This window comes from Carya illinoinensis, chromosome 16 (genome assembly GCF_018687715.1).
Source record: "Carya illinoinensis cultivar Pawnee chromosome 16, C.illinoinensisPawnee_v1, whole genome shotgun sequence".
NCBI classification, from domain to species: Eukaryota; Viridiplantae; Streptophyta; class Magnoliopsida; order Fagales; family Juglandaceae; genus Carya; species Carya illinoinensis.
Genome location: NC_056767.1, coordinates 2,048,054 through 2,063,354, shown reverse-complemented (window position 1 = coordinate 2,063,354; position 15,301 = coordinate 2,048,054). Strand labels below are relative to the sequence as shown.

The 15,301-nt window shown below is 35.7% G+C and overlaps 1 protein-coding gene across 1 annotated transcript; it reads right to left on the bottom strand.

The window, feature by feature from the left end:
* Window positions 1-186: 186 nt before the first annotated feature.
* LOC122299600 (zinc finger BED domain-containing protein RICESLEEPER 1-like) lies at window positions 187-1,467 on the bottom strand. Its single transcript, XM_043109983.1, has one exon. It carries the CDS (start codon window positions 1,465-1,467, stop codon window positions 187-189), a length of 1,281 nt encoding a protein of 426 aa, XP_042965917.1.
* Window positions 1,468-15,301: the final 13,834 nt, after the last annotated feature.

The window sequence follows — 15,301 nt, the reverse complement described above, 5'->3', positions numbered from 1 at the left end:
CACTTGATTCCCATTAAGGCAGTAAAATCTCCTCATAAGTTGGTTCTTCTCTCTAGAAAATGAAAGAAAAAATTAGTTAAGACAAGTTCTCAATAAGTTAAGACAAGTTATAGATGGCAATAAAAAATCATTAAATAAAATTATACTTACATTCGATGATTTTTTCAAACCATGAAGTACCCGAACCTAGTCAGCTCCACATAATAACATTTCTACTGTTTCAACAGACATTGATGCGCGATAAGGATCAATTACTCTACCACCAGCACTAAATATAGATTTTGAAGCCACTGTAGTCATTGGAATTGACAAAATATCACGTGCCATCTTAGATAAAATGCGGTATTTTAGATCATTAACCTTCCACCACTCCAAGGCATCAAATTGTAAATCTGAATCCTCACTACAAATATAGACACCTTCCTCTAAATAAACATCCAAATCAGATTTCACTGGACGAATGGTATCATTCCTTCTAACGAATGATTCAAATATAGACTTGACACTCATCACATTCTTCCCCACAATATTGATAGAGCCACTACAAGAAGAACCTATGTCTCGAGCATTTTCATGTCCACTCGACTCCACATTAGCTAAATTATAATCTTCAGCATACTCATCATACAGCTCATATAAGATTCTCAAGATGGTGTCTATGTTTCTAGTGGCTTCGGGTTCTGAATAAATTACTGGAAAACAGAATTGAACTAGCATCATCTTGAACCTTGGATCCAAAACAGCAGCTACTGCCATAAGCAAATTACATTCCCCCCAATATTTATCAAATTTTGTATTCATCTTCACAACCATTGCTCGTATGTAATCATTTAGGTCAAGAGACTTCTTGTTCAACACCTCTTTTATTCTCCATACCTCAGGAAGGAATAAGTTAGCAGTTGAATACTCAGTTTCTGAAATAATGTTTGTAACCTCATTAAAAACTGCCAAAATTTGACAAACATTTTCCACTTTGGTCCAATCCTCAACACTTGGAACATAATTAAAGCCTTGATCTCTATCACCATATCTCGGAAAGACTTCCCTAAACTCTAAGGTTGCAGCTAGCATTAGATAAGTGCTATTCCATATGGTAGTAACATCCAAAAAAAGTTTCTTGCTTGGTAATTGCAATTGTTTTGCAATATCACTAAACTGCTTGATACGAGCTTCTGATGCAACCAAGTACTTCACCCCTTCTCGAACACAGTAGACAATTTCACCAATCTCACTTAGTCCATCTTTGACCAATAAATTTGTTATATGTGCGCAACAACGCACATGAAAAAGTTGCCCCCCGATAGATAACTTCTTTTTCAAACTGAAAACATCTTTGAGAACCCTTAAAGTTACATCATTATATCTAGCATTATCCACTGTTATTGTAGATACTCTCAATTCCCCAATCAGTGAAACACTTTTGAAGAGTATCAGCAATAATAACCCCGTTGTGTGGTGGTGGGACATTACAAAAATTTAAGACTCTTTTTTGTAAATGCCAATCAGGATCAACAAAATGACAGGTAATAACCATATATGAGATCTTTTGACCTGAAGTCCACATGTTGGTTGTTATACTGACTTTATTCACACCTCTCAATATTGTCTTCAACTTCTTTTTCTCAATCTCATAAGTGGATTGACAATCATTTCTAGCTGTAGTACGACTTATTTTTTGCCAATAAAGAGTATTAGCTCTCATAAATTTATTAAACACCACATGTTCCATCATGGAAAAATGATACTCGTGATAAAGTATCATGTGAGAAGCTAGTTCTCTTACCTTTTTCATATCATACGAGAAATTTTTTACAACATTCACACATTCCGAACCCTTCATGTCAATTGTCAAAACCTTTTGCCTCTTAGAAGCAGCTATGTGTGGAAGACAACTAGTCAAGTGCCTATGAAAGTGAGTTGTAGAAACTGATGAAGAAATAGACAAGATCTTTGCAAAAGTTACACTTAGCTTTCTTGACACCATTCTTCTCTACTATTTTAAAATCTTTCCAAATTGCAGAAGTTTTCTTCCTAGGCTTCCTTTGGTATGCATATTTTTGGGGATCTATAGGGGCACTTGGGTTTTCTTCTCCACCAATAATACCATCAACTTCATTATTCCCATCATTACTATCACACTCTATAGCATTAAATTCTTCTTTACCAGTAATACCATCAACTTCAATCTCTACCAGTGGACTTGCAGATGAGCATTCAACAGTTGGTACTTGTTCAAATATGTCTAAACAAAAAATTTTAGACAAGTAGTGGCAATGTTAGACACAAATATTGCAGATTAATATTTTTTTAAGAAGAAAATGTAGCTACAAATAGCTAGAGTAAAAAAATAAAAATAAAAATAAAAACAGATGTCTTCGCTCGACCCTCGCTCAACAGGGCGCTCGAGCACAGTGTCGAGCGCGTGTCGAGCGTTCAACTCTACTTGAGTTCGCTCGAGCGCAGTGTCGAGCGTTCAACTCTATCTGAGTTCGCTCGAGCTCAGTGTTGAGCGCGTGTCGAGCGTTCAACTCTGCTTGAGTTCGCTCAAGCCCAGCGTCGAGCGAGTGTTGAGCTTTTCAACATGCGCTCGACACTGCACTCGAGCGAACTCAGATAGAATGTGTCAACCGACCTTCGCTTGACACTTCACTCGAGCCAATGTTCCAGATCTCCCCCCCAACTTCACAGCAGCAGAAGCAAATCCAAATGTTTTATCATTATGGAAAAGGTAAAGCTATAAGAATTATCAAATACCAACTTAAGAATCTTAAAACAAAATGGAAATTTGTTAACTTAAGAAAGATCAGACATCCATGAACCTTCTTAATTTGCCAACACATAACAATGGATGAGTTAAAAAAAAAAAAAAAAAAAAAAAAAATCTCCTTATGCCATTCTCAAACCTGTGAAGTATGTAGCTCAGTAGCCCCCACAAAAAAAGCTCTACTTCTTCAAAGCCCAACAGCCACCATCAGAAAAGCTCTACCTCTAAGATGATTTGACTCTTGGCTTTGGCTCCGGTTGATGATGAAAAAAATAAGAAGAAGATCACTCAATCTACAAAAGAAGATGAATCCGCTGCTTCAAAACCCTCTGCTTTTGTTTTCCTTAGATATATTTCACTGGAAATCATATTAATGAGGAAGAAATATAAAGGGAAAAGAGGAAATCCAAACAGAGCATCCTACGTGTTAGCTTCATCTTAAAACAGAGTACTATCACACAGAGATATTTGTGTTAGCTTCAGCCTTCATCTTAAAACAGAGCAGTACCTCTTACCAATCCAAAAACTACCGAAGAAACAGAGGAACTAGAACTGGAACTGGAACCGTGCTTGCTTGATGAGCTGAGGAACTGGAGTTTGGAACCGTGCAAGTCTGGAACATTTCAAGTCTGTAGATGGCACGTTTTCTCGCTTTGCAGTCTGACTTCTGAGAAGCTCGACGGCTATCCATCTTTTCAAGCCGTAAACGTCCCACCAAGGAGCTGTTGGGAACAGCGCCGTGCAAATAACCAAAATTCAAAATAAGGGAAATAAACAAACTAAACCTGCTAGGCGCTAACAGTCTAAAAGGAAAATGAAAAATATTCTAATATATTTGAGATTGTACTATTTTATTTTTCTATAGAGTCATGAATTATAAACTATAATGTAATTAAAATTTTTATTTTTGTCAAGTATTTTTTTATTATTTTTAATCACTAAGAAAAAAAATTAAAAAATTAAAAAATTTCACTACTAGTCACTACTAATAGTGAAATAAATAAAAATGCATATGGGATCAAGAATGCCTAATACATTAAAGTCATTTAAAAAATTACATAATAAAGCTATTAATTTAATATTAAAGTATTCAATTATCCTTAATATAATATTAAATATAGCCAAATAATCAAAATATGATTAGTTAAGAAAGTGTCGCAATCAATTAGAGTTGTTTATTTTTATAAACATTTAATTACAATAATACATTACTATTGTAAAATACTAAAACATGTTACTTATATATAAACTTAAACTAACAACATATATTATTTTATATATATATTACTTAACATATATATAAAGTATAAAAAATAATATATGTATAAGTATAAAATATATATAATAAAAGAATACATGTAAGTATATATGTAAATATATATATGTATAAATATTACGAGTATTATGACGAGCTTAAAACGAGTTGAATCGAGTTTATACGAATATTGTTCACGAGCCTAAACCGAATCGAGGCGAAATTATACGAGTTTTGTTCGTTTAATATTCAAACCAATATTAATTTTCACGAACAACTCATTTATTAAATGAACCGAGTCCGAGTCGAATTTATACGAATCGATCTTGAATTGTTCACGAGCGGCTCTGTTCATTTGCGGCCCTAGAAAAGAGTAATGATAGGGCTGCTGGGGAATCCCATTCATTTATTCCACTCTAATTTTTTTAATTAATTTATTTATTTTTCATGCAGTGATTAAGAAAATATTATTTAATAATATTGTAATTTTTTTTCTTTTTTAAAAAATATTTAAAAGTATTAAAAAAATAATTTGAAAAAAATATATATTTTTTGTTTTGTTCATATAATTGTTTAACACTTTTAAATATTTTTAAAAAATGAATAAAATTCACAATATTATTAAACAACATTTTCTTAATCATAATGTAAGAAAATAAAAATAAATAAAAATAAAAATCTTGAGAGGGATGCTCTAGCGGGATCCCTAGCATCACCCTTATAATAAAGGGAGGGGAAATGCTTCCATGCCGCCTTAGCGGTACCGACTTACGTAAAAAAATTTATTTATTTTTTTATTATTATTTAGTAATTAAGAAAATGATTTTAAGTGTATTGATGTATTTTTTTACTTAATAATTAAGAAAGTAATTAAAAAATGAGAAAGAAAATTTAAAAAAAAAACAACTGGACGGTACGTCTAGCAGTGTGATGTAAGCGGCATAGTAGCTTCTCTTTAAAGGGGGATAGACTACTGTTACTAAGGAAGGGGGGAAGATTGATCTGAGTAAAAAGTAAAGAGTTTTGCTATATACAAGCACAGTCGCGCACTAATCTGTGTACCAATACTGATTTATTCATACTTAAAATTTAAATTAACACTGTTTCTAATAAAATCTACTTTTGACCAATCACATCATATTAATATATAAATTAATACATAATTATACTTGCAACTATATTTTTTTAAAGTAAAAAGTCACGCAATTTGTTGTTGTCAACTTCTCTTTATTTTTGGTTTTTCCCTTTCTTTTTTTCTATTTCTGCTAGGTACAGGCCTATTTGCGGACGAATTTTGCGCACTGCTGACGTGGTGGGATAAAAGAGTAAAGAAAAAAGAAGAAGAAAGAGGATAACAAGCGAGGAGAACGGAACCATTTTAGCCCAGATCTCTCACGTCTCTCTCATTTTTCACATCCCATTGTCATTGTGGTTGACGCCTAGCTCTTTTAGATGAGCCAAATTTGATAAAAACAAAAGCTCGTAATTCTTCGAGCACTTTTCTAATGTTTATGAGAGAGAAAAATGGAGAAATTCAGCCAGAACAAAGGCCTGAAACAGAGCACCCCCAACCCCTCGCCACACCGTGAACATTGCTGACTAACCTTGCATCTCACCAACCATCGCGCAACACCACCATATGGACTTCATTCTTGCACCAATTTTCGTCAGATCAAAGGAAGAAGAAGAACCCAAGCTTACTGCTTACCAACACTCGGATTGCTGTCAAAGGAAGAAGAAGACCCCTGTTTTCAAGTTTCGAAACAGAGCACCCCCAACACTGCTCCTCTGTTCCAGCCACCCAAAAACAGAGTTTCCTACCCGTGAGCCACTACCTCTGTCGACCACCGTCACTGCCTAGCCTTTTCGCCACCTCCTTAGGTACACGCCGAGCTCCCTCCATTTTCTCTCTCTCAATCCGCTTTCTATCTCCAATCTCTCTCTCTCTCTCTCTCTCTCTCTCTCTCTCTCTCTCCAATCTCTCTTAGGTAAGAGGCAGCTTTCTCATTTTAGCAATATTTTACTAGAACAACATGTTACCAGATCGGAAAGCCCTGAAACGCCACAGCCATGACTCGAGAGAACCAACCAACCAAGGACTAACACAACAACGTTGAACACGAAGGGAAAAGATGAAGCATGTGTTTACAATCTACATGCTGAAATCAGATGGGAGAGAAAGAGAGAGAAGATGAGAGCACGGAAATTAGGTTGGAGAGAGACAGACAGACAGAAGAGACTAGAGGCAGAAAATTTTTTACTTTTCTTGATATTATATTTCCTGCTCGAGGACATTTTCATATTACCCAGCTTCTCAGTTCTCTGTCAAATGCACTGTTTTATTAAACCTGCCATGTCATTCAATTGGTCCACATCGGTGCACTAAAGTTGCTTGAATATAGAGTTTTTTTTTTTTTTTTTTTTTTTTTTAATATAAAACAAGAGAACTACAAGGTACAATCCTGAATCAGGGATTGTATGCGGACAAATAGACTGAATAGTAATTTACTCTTTAAATTATGGTGAAATGTCAAAAAGGTCTCTAAGCTCAAATGATCAGATCTAACTTTCTTCCTTCTCTCTAGTGCACCTTCCCTCCCTCCAATGATTCACCTCATTCGGCCTGAAGAGGTTCTTAACTTATTATTCCATCTTTACTTTCAGTCTTCAACTGAGTTTTCTACATTGCAAAGAAGATCCAGTTTTTTCAATAGAATGTATATTGAGGGAAAAATTGAGCTTTCTCGTGTTTCGCTACTCATCCAATACAATAGAGATCCTTCGTAAGTGAACAACAGTTTAAGTAAACTTTAAAAGATATAATTGTTTTGAGGAAACAATAAATTGGTAGTCTAGAAAAGATGGAGTCATTACTTTGCAAGATAGAATATTTATTTTCTTTCTTCATACTTAACTCACAAGATCAAAGCCTACTTAGCAAACAAACTTTCGAATAAATGAACAACCAATTGCAAGAAAACTACGTCAAAATCTCATCATTCGAATATACTATCCGAACCACCAACCCCCTCAAACTATGTGAAAAATTGTTCTACCTGTCAATAATAATAAAAAAAAAAAAAGAAATTCATCACCAAACAACAAAAGCCCCTGGGAAAAGAATCCAAGAAGCCATAGCTGGAAATCAAAACAAGAAATTTTCATCTTCGTCTTTTGTCTCTACACTAACTAGCGTTGAGTGAAGTAAGTTTGTATAGAAGGAAACTAAAATTGCACAAGACAACACATTGGAGAGAGAGAGAGAGAGAGAGAGAGAGAGAGAGAGAGAGAGAGAGAGAGAGAGAGAGAGAGAGAGAGAGAGAGAGAGAGAGAGAGAGAGAGAGACCTAATTCGTGCAGTAGAATTTGGAGAGGGAGGGGGGAGGGAGAGGGACTGAGGGAGGGGATGTATTTGGGATGAAACGAACCGTTTCATTAATTCATGCGCACCCAGGAACTAGGACTGCATCTAGAATTTTTCATAAAACAAAAGCTGACGTAGCATTTTGCCACATCAATGGCCTCCGCAGGCGTACGTGAAAATGCATATCCGCGGAGGAACTTATTTACTAAGGTTGTAGAGTTATTGTAATATTGATAAGTAATGTTACATATAATTATTTTTATTACTACAAAAAATAAGATGTTTTGCGGCCTAGTAATTTCACCACAAAAGGTCTACTTTTCACCACAAAAAGGGGCAACCTAACCGAAATTGGTTTGCAATAAGAATAATGCTACATACAGTCACTTTTACGTACTCCCTGCGCACTCCACTGATATAATTGGCTGGATTAATTTTTTTTTAATATACAACTAATCATATCACTGGAGTACACAAAGAAATCCACAAAAATGACTGCACATAAAATTTTTGTTGCAATAAATTGGTTGGGGCTAACACGTCTAAGTTGATCAATTGAGGTGACCTTTGCATTGCGTCAGATGTAATATCTTTTGCCGCGAAGACATTTCATCGCAAATGATAGTTTTCACACGAGATATAAACTCTTTTGTCGTGAGGTTGGTTCTCTAGAAACTATTATTTGTAGGGAAAATGTCTTGCCCATATAATGTTCAGCAGTTAAAAAAATATAGATGGCGAATCCTAATTTGCCGCCAATAAAAATTATCCTAAAAAAAATATAAAGGCATAAAACCAATTCGTAAAAACCAAGCCAACAAATCTAAGATCAACAGAAACCTTATATTTCAAGGAAAATCAATAAAAATTGAAGCACAATAAAAATTAACGAAAAAAAATAAAAATAAATGTCCTCTAGAAGGTAAAGATCATATAAAAGTTGAAGATGCAAAAAAATTACAAACTGCAAAAATTTAAAAGTGACATGTTTACAAGAGGGTTTTATCAACACAATTATCATAGCCAATAAAGGAACGTGGATTTAACTTTCAAAAAAAAAAAAAAAAAAAAAAGGAACGTGGATTTACAACAAGGAAAAAAAATGACTCTAGCCCTTAAATATAGAAGTCAACATAAAAGTAGAAAGAGTATTCATTGGTGAGTAACCCTTACTTAATAAAATTAAAAAAAAAAAAAAAAAAAAGCAAGATTGAAAATTATGATTCTCCAATATCACACATGGCTGTCACAGAGGTAATATCACAGAGGCTTAATCAGTAATGATATGTGAAGCATAGGAGGCAAAACATCTATCTCACTGATGTTCATCAAAAGTTACAGAAGGAAAAACATCAAATTCCAATTTACTTGGGTGTGTATAAAGTGTATACCTTACTTAACCTTCTTCACCATCAAGAAGGACAAGTGAAGAAAGGTTATACTAACATCACTAATGGCATCTTTAAAATGTTGAGCTTCTACCAATTTCATAACCAAAATCAGAGCATCCACCCTGCACATCACAAGGCAAACATATATATTGTAAAGTAATACAAGGCAAACAAGCTTTTCTTGTAAAAGCATAATAACAAATACAAATATAAGCACTATTTACTCCTAAAACTCTCTATCAACCCAATGAATAAGATTATTGAGAAACCCAAAAAATAAACAAGATCATTAATCTCATCACAAGAAGAAATGATCATTTGATTAGATTCGAGGTTTAGATATTTTGAATCATTTAGGAATGATTTGGTTAGATTCAAGATTGTAAAGTTCACAAGCAAGTTCGAGCAATAGGTTGAAATTTTGAGAAAACCTCCATTAAGAGAGAGAATAGAAACAATAAAAAGAGAGATAGTAATGATTGTTTTATTTGAATAAGCATTTTTACATAAACTTGAGTTTTATAGTCTCACGTTTGAGATGCTTATGCTCTTTGTACAACATCATACAATCCTCATCCATGGGAGTTGGCAAGTGGAATGAAAAGTCTAGTAAGGACTTCAGTTGTTTATTCTCCTGCTGAAAAACTCACGTATGTGAGATTGTTGAACAATTCGTTAGAGTACAACAATTTATTCATTAAGTTTTTCCACATCACGGGTTATCGAACCATGAATGAAGAAAGGCATGAGAGAAAAACATATTGGCTAGTGATTATGAGGCCCTAATTCTATTTTATTTATTATTTTATTATTATTGATGGACGATCATAATTTGTAAAAAGTTATTCAATTATTGGCTTTCTATTCATATGAAATCAACACCAAATGGGGAAAAAAGGCAACTACTTCACATATTATTATTTTTGACTGACGACTATCCAACCATTAATGTTGGAGAGAGAGAGAGAGAGAGAGAGAGAGAGAGAGAGAGAGAGAGAGAGAGAGAGAGAGAGAGAGAGAGAGAGAGAGAGAGAGAGAGAGAGAGAGAGAGAGAGAGAGAGATGTAAAACAATAAACTAATAATTAGAATAAATTTATTACATAATGAAGCTGCAGGTCGTCATCCACTCATAACAGCTACATGTCGTTTAGAAGAAATACTAAAGTCTGAAGAAGGATGACCAGCTACACTTATTTTCTATTTGTTGATTATTCTTTTCATTTTTATTTTGTACATATTTTCACATTAAGATGCCTTCTGCTTTTAGTATGTAAATCAGTTAGTTTGTTATGAAATATGTGTATAAGTAGTTGCTTGTATCGTGCATAGAAATCATTGAATTAAAGAGCACTTTCCAAAATTCCATGCCCCAAGCTCTCTGAGCTCTCTCATCCTTTTCCTCTATTATGTTACATGGTATCAGCAGCCTGAGAGCACCCACCCATGGAAGATCCCCTGGATAGTTCAACCGATTCATCTTCAACCCACAATGTGAACCACTCTGTCCATTCAACCCATTCCCCAACCGACCATTCGACAAAATACCACAACCTAACTGACGCAAGTAACCCGTTTTGTTTGGACAATGGAGACAACCCTGTGGTGATTTTAGTCACTGATTTGCTTACCTCCAATAACTATGCAACCTCGACGCGTGCTATGCGGCGTTCTCTTCATGCCAAAAATAAATTGGGATTTATCACTGATGCTATCTCTCGACCCACCAAACTAGAGGACCCTCTCCTTGAGCTCTGGGACTGTTGCAACGACATGGTCATTTCGTGGCTACAAAACTCCATCAGCCCATCCATCAAGTCCAGTGTGGTGTTCATTGACGTTGCTCGTGACATATGGCTCGATCTCTAGGATAGGTTTTCTCATCAAAACGGGCCTCGCATCTACCAGCCTAAGCAGACCCTCGCTCGACTCCTCCAAGAGAATGATTATGTAAGTATTTATTATGGTAAACTCAAAACACTTTGGGACGAACTGTTTATTTATGATCCGCTTCCCATTTGCACTTATGATTCTCTGAAATCATTTATTCACCAATACCAACGAGCCTGTGTTTTTCAATTCCTCATGGGATTGAACGACACTTATTCTCTTGTTCGGGATCAAATCATGCTCTGGATCCGTTACCTCCCATCACAAAAGTGTTTTCACTTATCCATCAGCAGGAACACCAACACCTTCTTCTCCCAACTTCAAACCCTTCCCCTGATTCCATGGCTTTTGCCATCAAAAGGCCCTTCCATTTTACTCCTAAACAATCACCTCAATCCAAACCAACCCAAAAGAAGGAGCGTGCTTACTACACACACTGCAAAATAACTGGACATTCTTTTGAGAATTATTTCAAAGCTGGTAATACTGAGCCCCCTGTGTGTTCTCACTGTCATCTATCTGGACATATGATGGAAAAATGTGAAAGTTGAATGGATACCCACCAGGTCACAAATTCTACAATAAAACCCAATATCAACAATAACGGCCCTACTCTAGTGGAGGGAGTCTCCCGTTGCTGCTCAGCCATCAGCTAATCAGATTCAGTCCAACATTCATTCAACTTCAACTTCTAAGTTTTCTGATATCTCCTTTTGCTTATACACATCCACACACAAATCATTGCACACCTGAGACACTCCTTGCATTATAGACACTAGTGCAATGGACCATATGGTCTGCTGCACCTCTTCTCTCAAAAAGATCACTGCACAGGTTTCGTATTCTATCAAATTACCAAATGGGATAGAAGTCCCTGTCACTCACATAGGATGTGTCCAACTCACACCTTCAATATATCTCACAGACGTCTTATGTGTCCATTCTTTTCAATTTAATCTCCTTTTAGCCAAGAAATTGGCTACTACACTCACATGTTGCCTAGTTTTCTTCTCTAATTTTTGTCTTATCTAGGACCTTTTATCTTGGATAATGATTGGGAATAGTGAAGTGAGGAATGGTCCCTACTACCTGCTCAGAACTGCAGTTTCTCCTTCAACTCTAGCTACCACTCTCTCACATTTCTCCTATGACAAGTCTTCAATTTCTGCATCTATTTTGAGTCCTGTTAGTGTCACTGACCTATGGCATTGTCGCCTAGGTCATCTTTCATTTCTTGTTTTGCATTTAATTTCATATCCTATTGTAAAACAAAATATTACCTCTAATGAAAAGCCTTGTTGCATTTGTCCATTGGCTAAGTTACATCGGCTTCCATTTTCTCACAGCATACACAAAACCTCAAAACCCTTTCAAATAGTGCACTGTGATCTATGGGGACCATGTTCGACTCCTGCCTATGATGGTTCTAAATTTTTTCTCACCTTAGTGGATGATTTCACTAGAAGCACATGGTTGTACCTTCTCAAAAGTAAATCAGAAACAAGGAAAACCATTGAAGCTTTCTCTAATCTAGTTGAGACTCAATTTGAGCTGAAAATAAAAATATTGAGAACTAACAATGGCAGTGAATTCCTCATGACAGATTTTTTTTTTAACTCCAAAGGAATTGTGCATCACACCACTTGTGTTGCCGCTCCTCAACAAAATGGAATTGTTGAGAGAAAGCACCAACACATACTTAATGTGGCTCGTGCTTTAAAACTCCAAACTGGCCTCTCACTTGAATATTGGAATGATTGTGTGTTGACAGCAACCTATTTAATAAATAGAACCCCTAGCCCACTTCTCAAGAATAAAACTCCATTTGAACTTTTATTCCACACACCACCCGCCTATTCTCACCTAAAAATTTTTGATTCCCTTTGTTTTGCTTCTACCCTTTCCCATGGTAGAAAAAAATTTGATCCTCGAGGTCGCATGTGCATTTTTCTTAGTTACCCCTTCGGCACCAAAGGGTATAACTACTTGACATTGAGTCCAAAACCATTTTCATTTCTCAAGATGTAATTATCCATAAATCAATATTCCCTTTCCAATCCTTGCCCATCTCTACTTCCACCACATCTTCTAATCCTAGCTTTGTTTTCTCCCAACCTTACTAAATAATATTGACTTTCCCACCCCAACTCCATTCTCTAATCCCACTGATCTCCCATAAACCATATCCCCCTCTCTGCCCACTACATCTTCTCACACACCTCCCCTCAATTCTCCTCCATCTCCACCCCTCCCAAGTTCACCCATTGCTCCACCACTTCGCAGGTCTACTAGATCAAGAACAGCTCCCCAGTACTTGCAGGACTTCCATTGTGACCAGGCCTCATTTCCAGCTTTAGATCAATCGTTATCCAAGGTTTCTACACCTCCTCATGGTAATCCCTATTCACTATCACAATTTATTTCTTACCAGAAATTTTCACCTACTTTTAGTGCTTTTTCCACTTCTATTTGCACTATGTTTGAATCTCAAACCTACAAGCAAGCCGTGGCACATCTTGGCTGGTGTCAGGCCATGAATAGTGAGTTGGAAGTTTTAGAACAAAACCAAACTTGGATTATCACTGACTTACCTCCTGGAAAAGATGCCATTGACTGCAAATATGTCTACAAAACTAAGTTTAACTATGATGGGTCAGTTGAGAGATTAAAAGAAAGACTTGTTGCCGAAGGTTTTACACAACAGGAGGGCATAGATTACACGGAGACCTTAGCTTACAAGGTATTTTACTGTCATCTGCCTCTCAAATTCAACTCAAAGCCTATTGCGACTCGGATTGGACTTCATGCCCCGACACTCGTCGATCTACTACAGGATATTGTATCCTTCTTGGTGATTCACTGGTTTCTTAGAAACAAAAAAGCAAACTGTGGTATCTCGTTCATCAGTTGAAGTCGAGTACCATTCCATGGCCTCAACTTGTTCCAAACTCACTTGGTTGCGCTACTTGCTTTCTGATCTTAGAATTCCACATCCACAAGCTGCAATACTTTATTATGACAACCAAGTCGTGATCTACACATAGCTGCCAATCCGGCATCCCATGAACGAACTAAGCACATCAAGTTGGATTGCCACCTAATAAGGGATCAAATTCAAGAAGGAGCTATCACCACGGCTCATATTGCATCCCAATACCAATTAGCTGACATCTTTACAAAGGCATTGCCTTCTTATCTTCTACAAAGACATTTGTCCGAGATAGAAATAGTGAATCTCTATTCTCCATCTTGCGGGAGGCTATTACATAATGAAGTTGTAGGTTAGTCATCCACTCATAACAGTTACATGTCGTTTAGAAGAAATACTAAAGTTTGATGACCAGCTACACTTCTTTTCTATTTGTTGATTACTCTTTTCATTATTATTTTGTACACATTTTCACATTAAGATGCCTTCTGTTTTTAGTATGTAAATCGTTTAGTTTGTTAGGAAATATGTGTATAAGTAGCTGCTTGTATCATGCACAGTAATCATTGAATTGAAGAGCACTTTCTAGAATTCCATGCACCATGCCCTTTGAGCTCTCTCGTCCTTTTCCTCTGTTCTGTTACAAAATTTGTTGATTTGATTTAATAGTAAGTAACATCTATGTATTAAATTAAATCATATTTAGGAGGGTAGATCCCCGTTTGATTTTTCATCTTTAAATAATTAAGCCGTTTGGACAAACTTGAAAAATTTTGATATTTTATTTTTGAATATTGAATCACAGGCTCTTATAATTAAGAAGACTGAGACCACTCAGACCACAACTGTACAACCCATGAACTATACGAAATAGTATATAGGATAAGATCAATGAAGAAAATGTGGTTATCAATTATTTTATGGTTGAAAAAGATTGATGGTCGTATAACTAATCTATTTCTTCATTAGTGCATGAGAAACATAAAAGGTAAAAATAGAAAATGTGGGTTCCTCCACGTGATAGCTATATTATTTTACTAAGCTAAGAGATCCAGCGACGTTGAAGGGACATAAAAAGCTTGAAGGTCATCGTGATCCTTTATTTGACATTAAAAACCTTGAAGTGCGATGAAGTAGGAAAAAAAAATATGATTGTTTAGGAAAGTGACATAGTTTTTTAGAGAGGAGGTAGCAAATACTTGACTATGGTACATTTAGTTTTTCTTTTTATTTTTTTTTATTTTTTTTTTCTTTTCAGCGTAGATCCATGTGTTTTGAGAAACTTCTTTCTCATTGTCAGAGAAGCATTTTGTGAAAAACTGAATCGCATTTCTCATTGAGTGATTGTATCCTTTTATACACTTACAAAGGAATATTTCTGTTACAACTTAACCAATAAGAAAAATAGAAAATAAAAATAATGCAAAATCTAGAATATTCTATGAAGATTCTAAAGGGCCATGAGTAACAGATTCATCTAGGCTAATACGTCCCCGTGAGTCCAATGGGGTGTCAGCAAAAATGAGACTCGTCCTGAAGTTTGTAAATTTGTTTGAAACTAACGGCTTTGTGAAGACATTAGCTAGCTAATTTTTAGAGCTGCAAAAGGAGACAGTCAAGGTCTTGGTAGCAACACGATCCCGAACAAAGTGGTAGTCAATATCCATGTGCTTTGTTTTGGAGTGATAAACAGGATTCGCAAACAGATAAG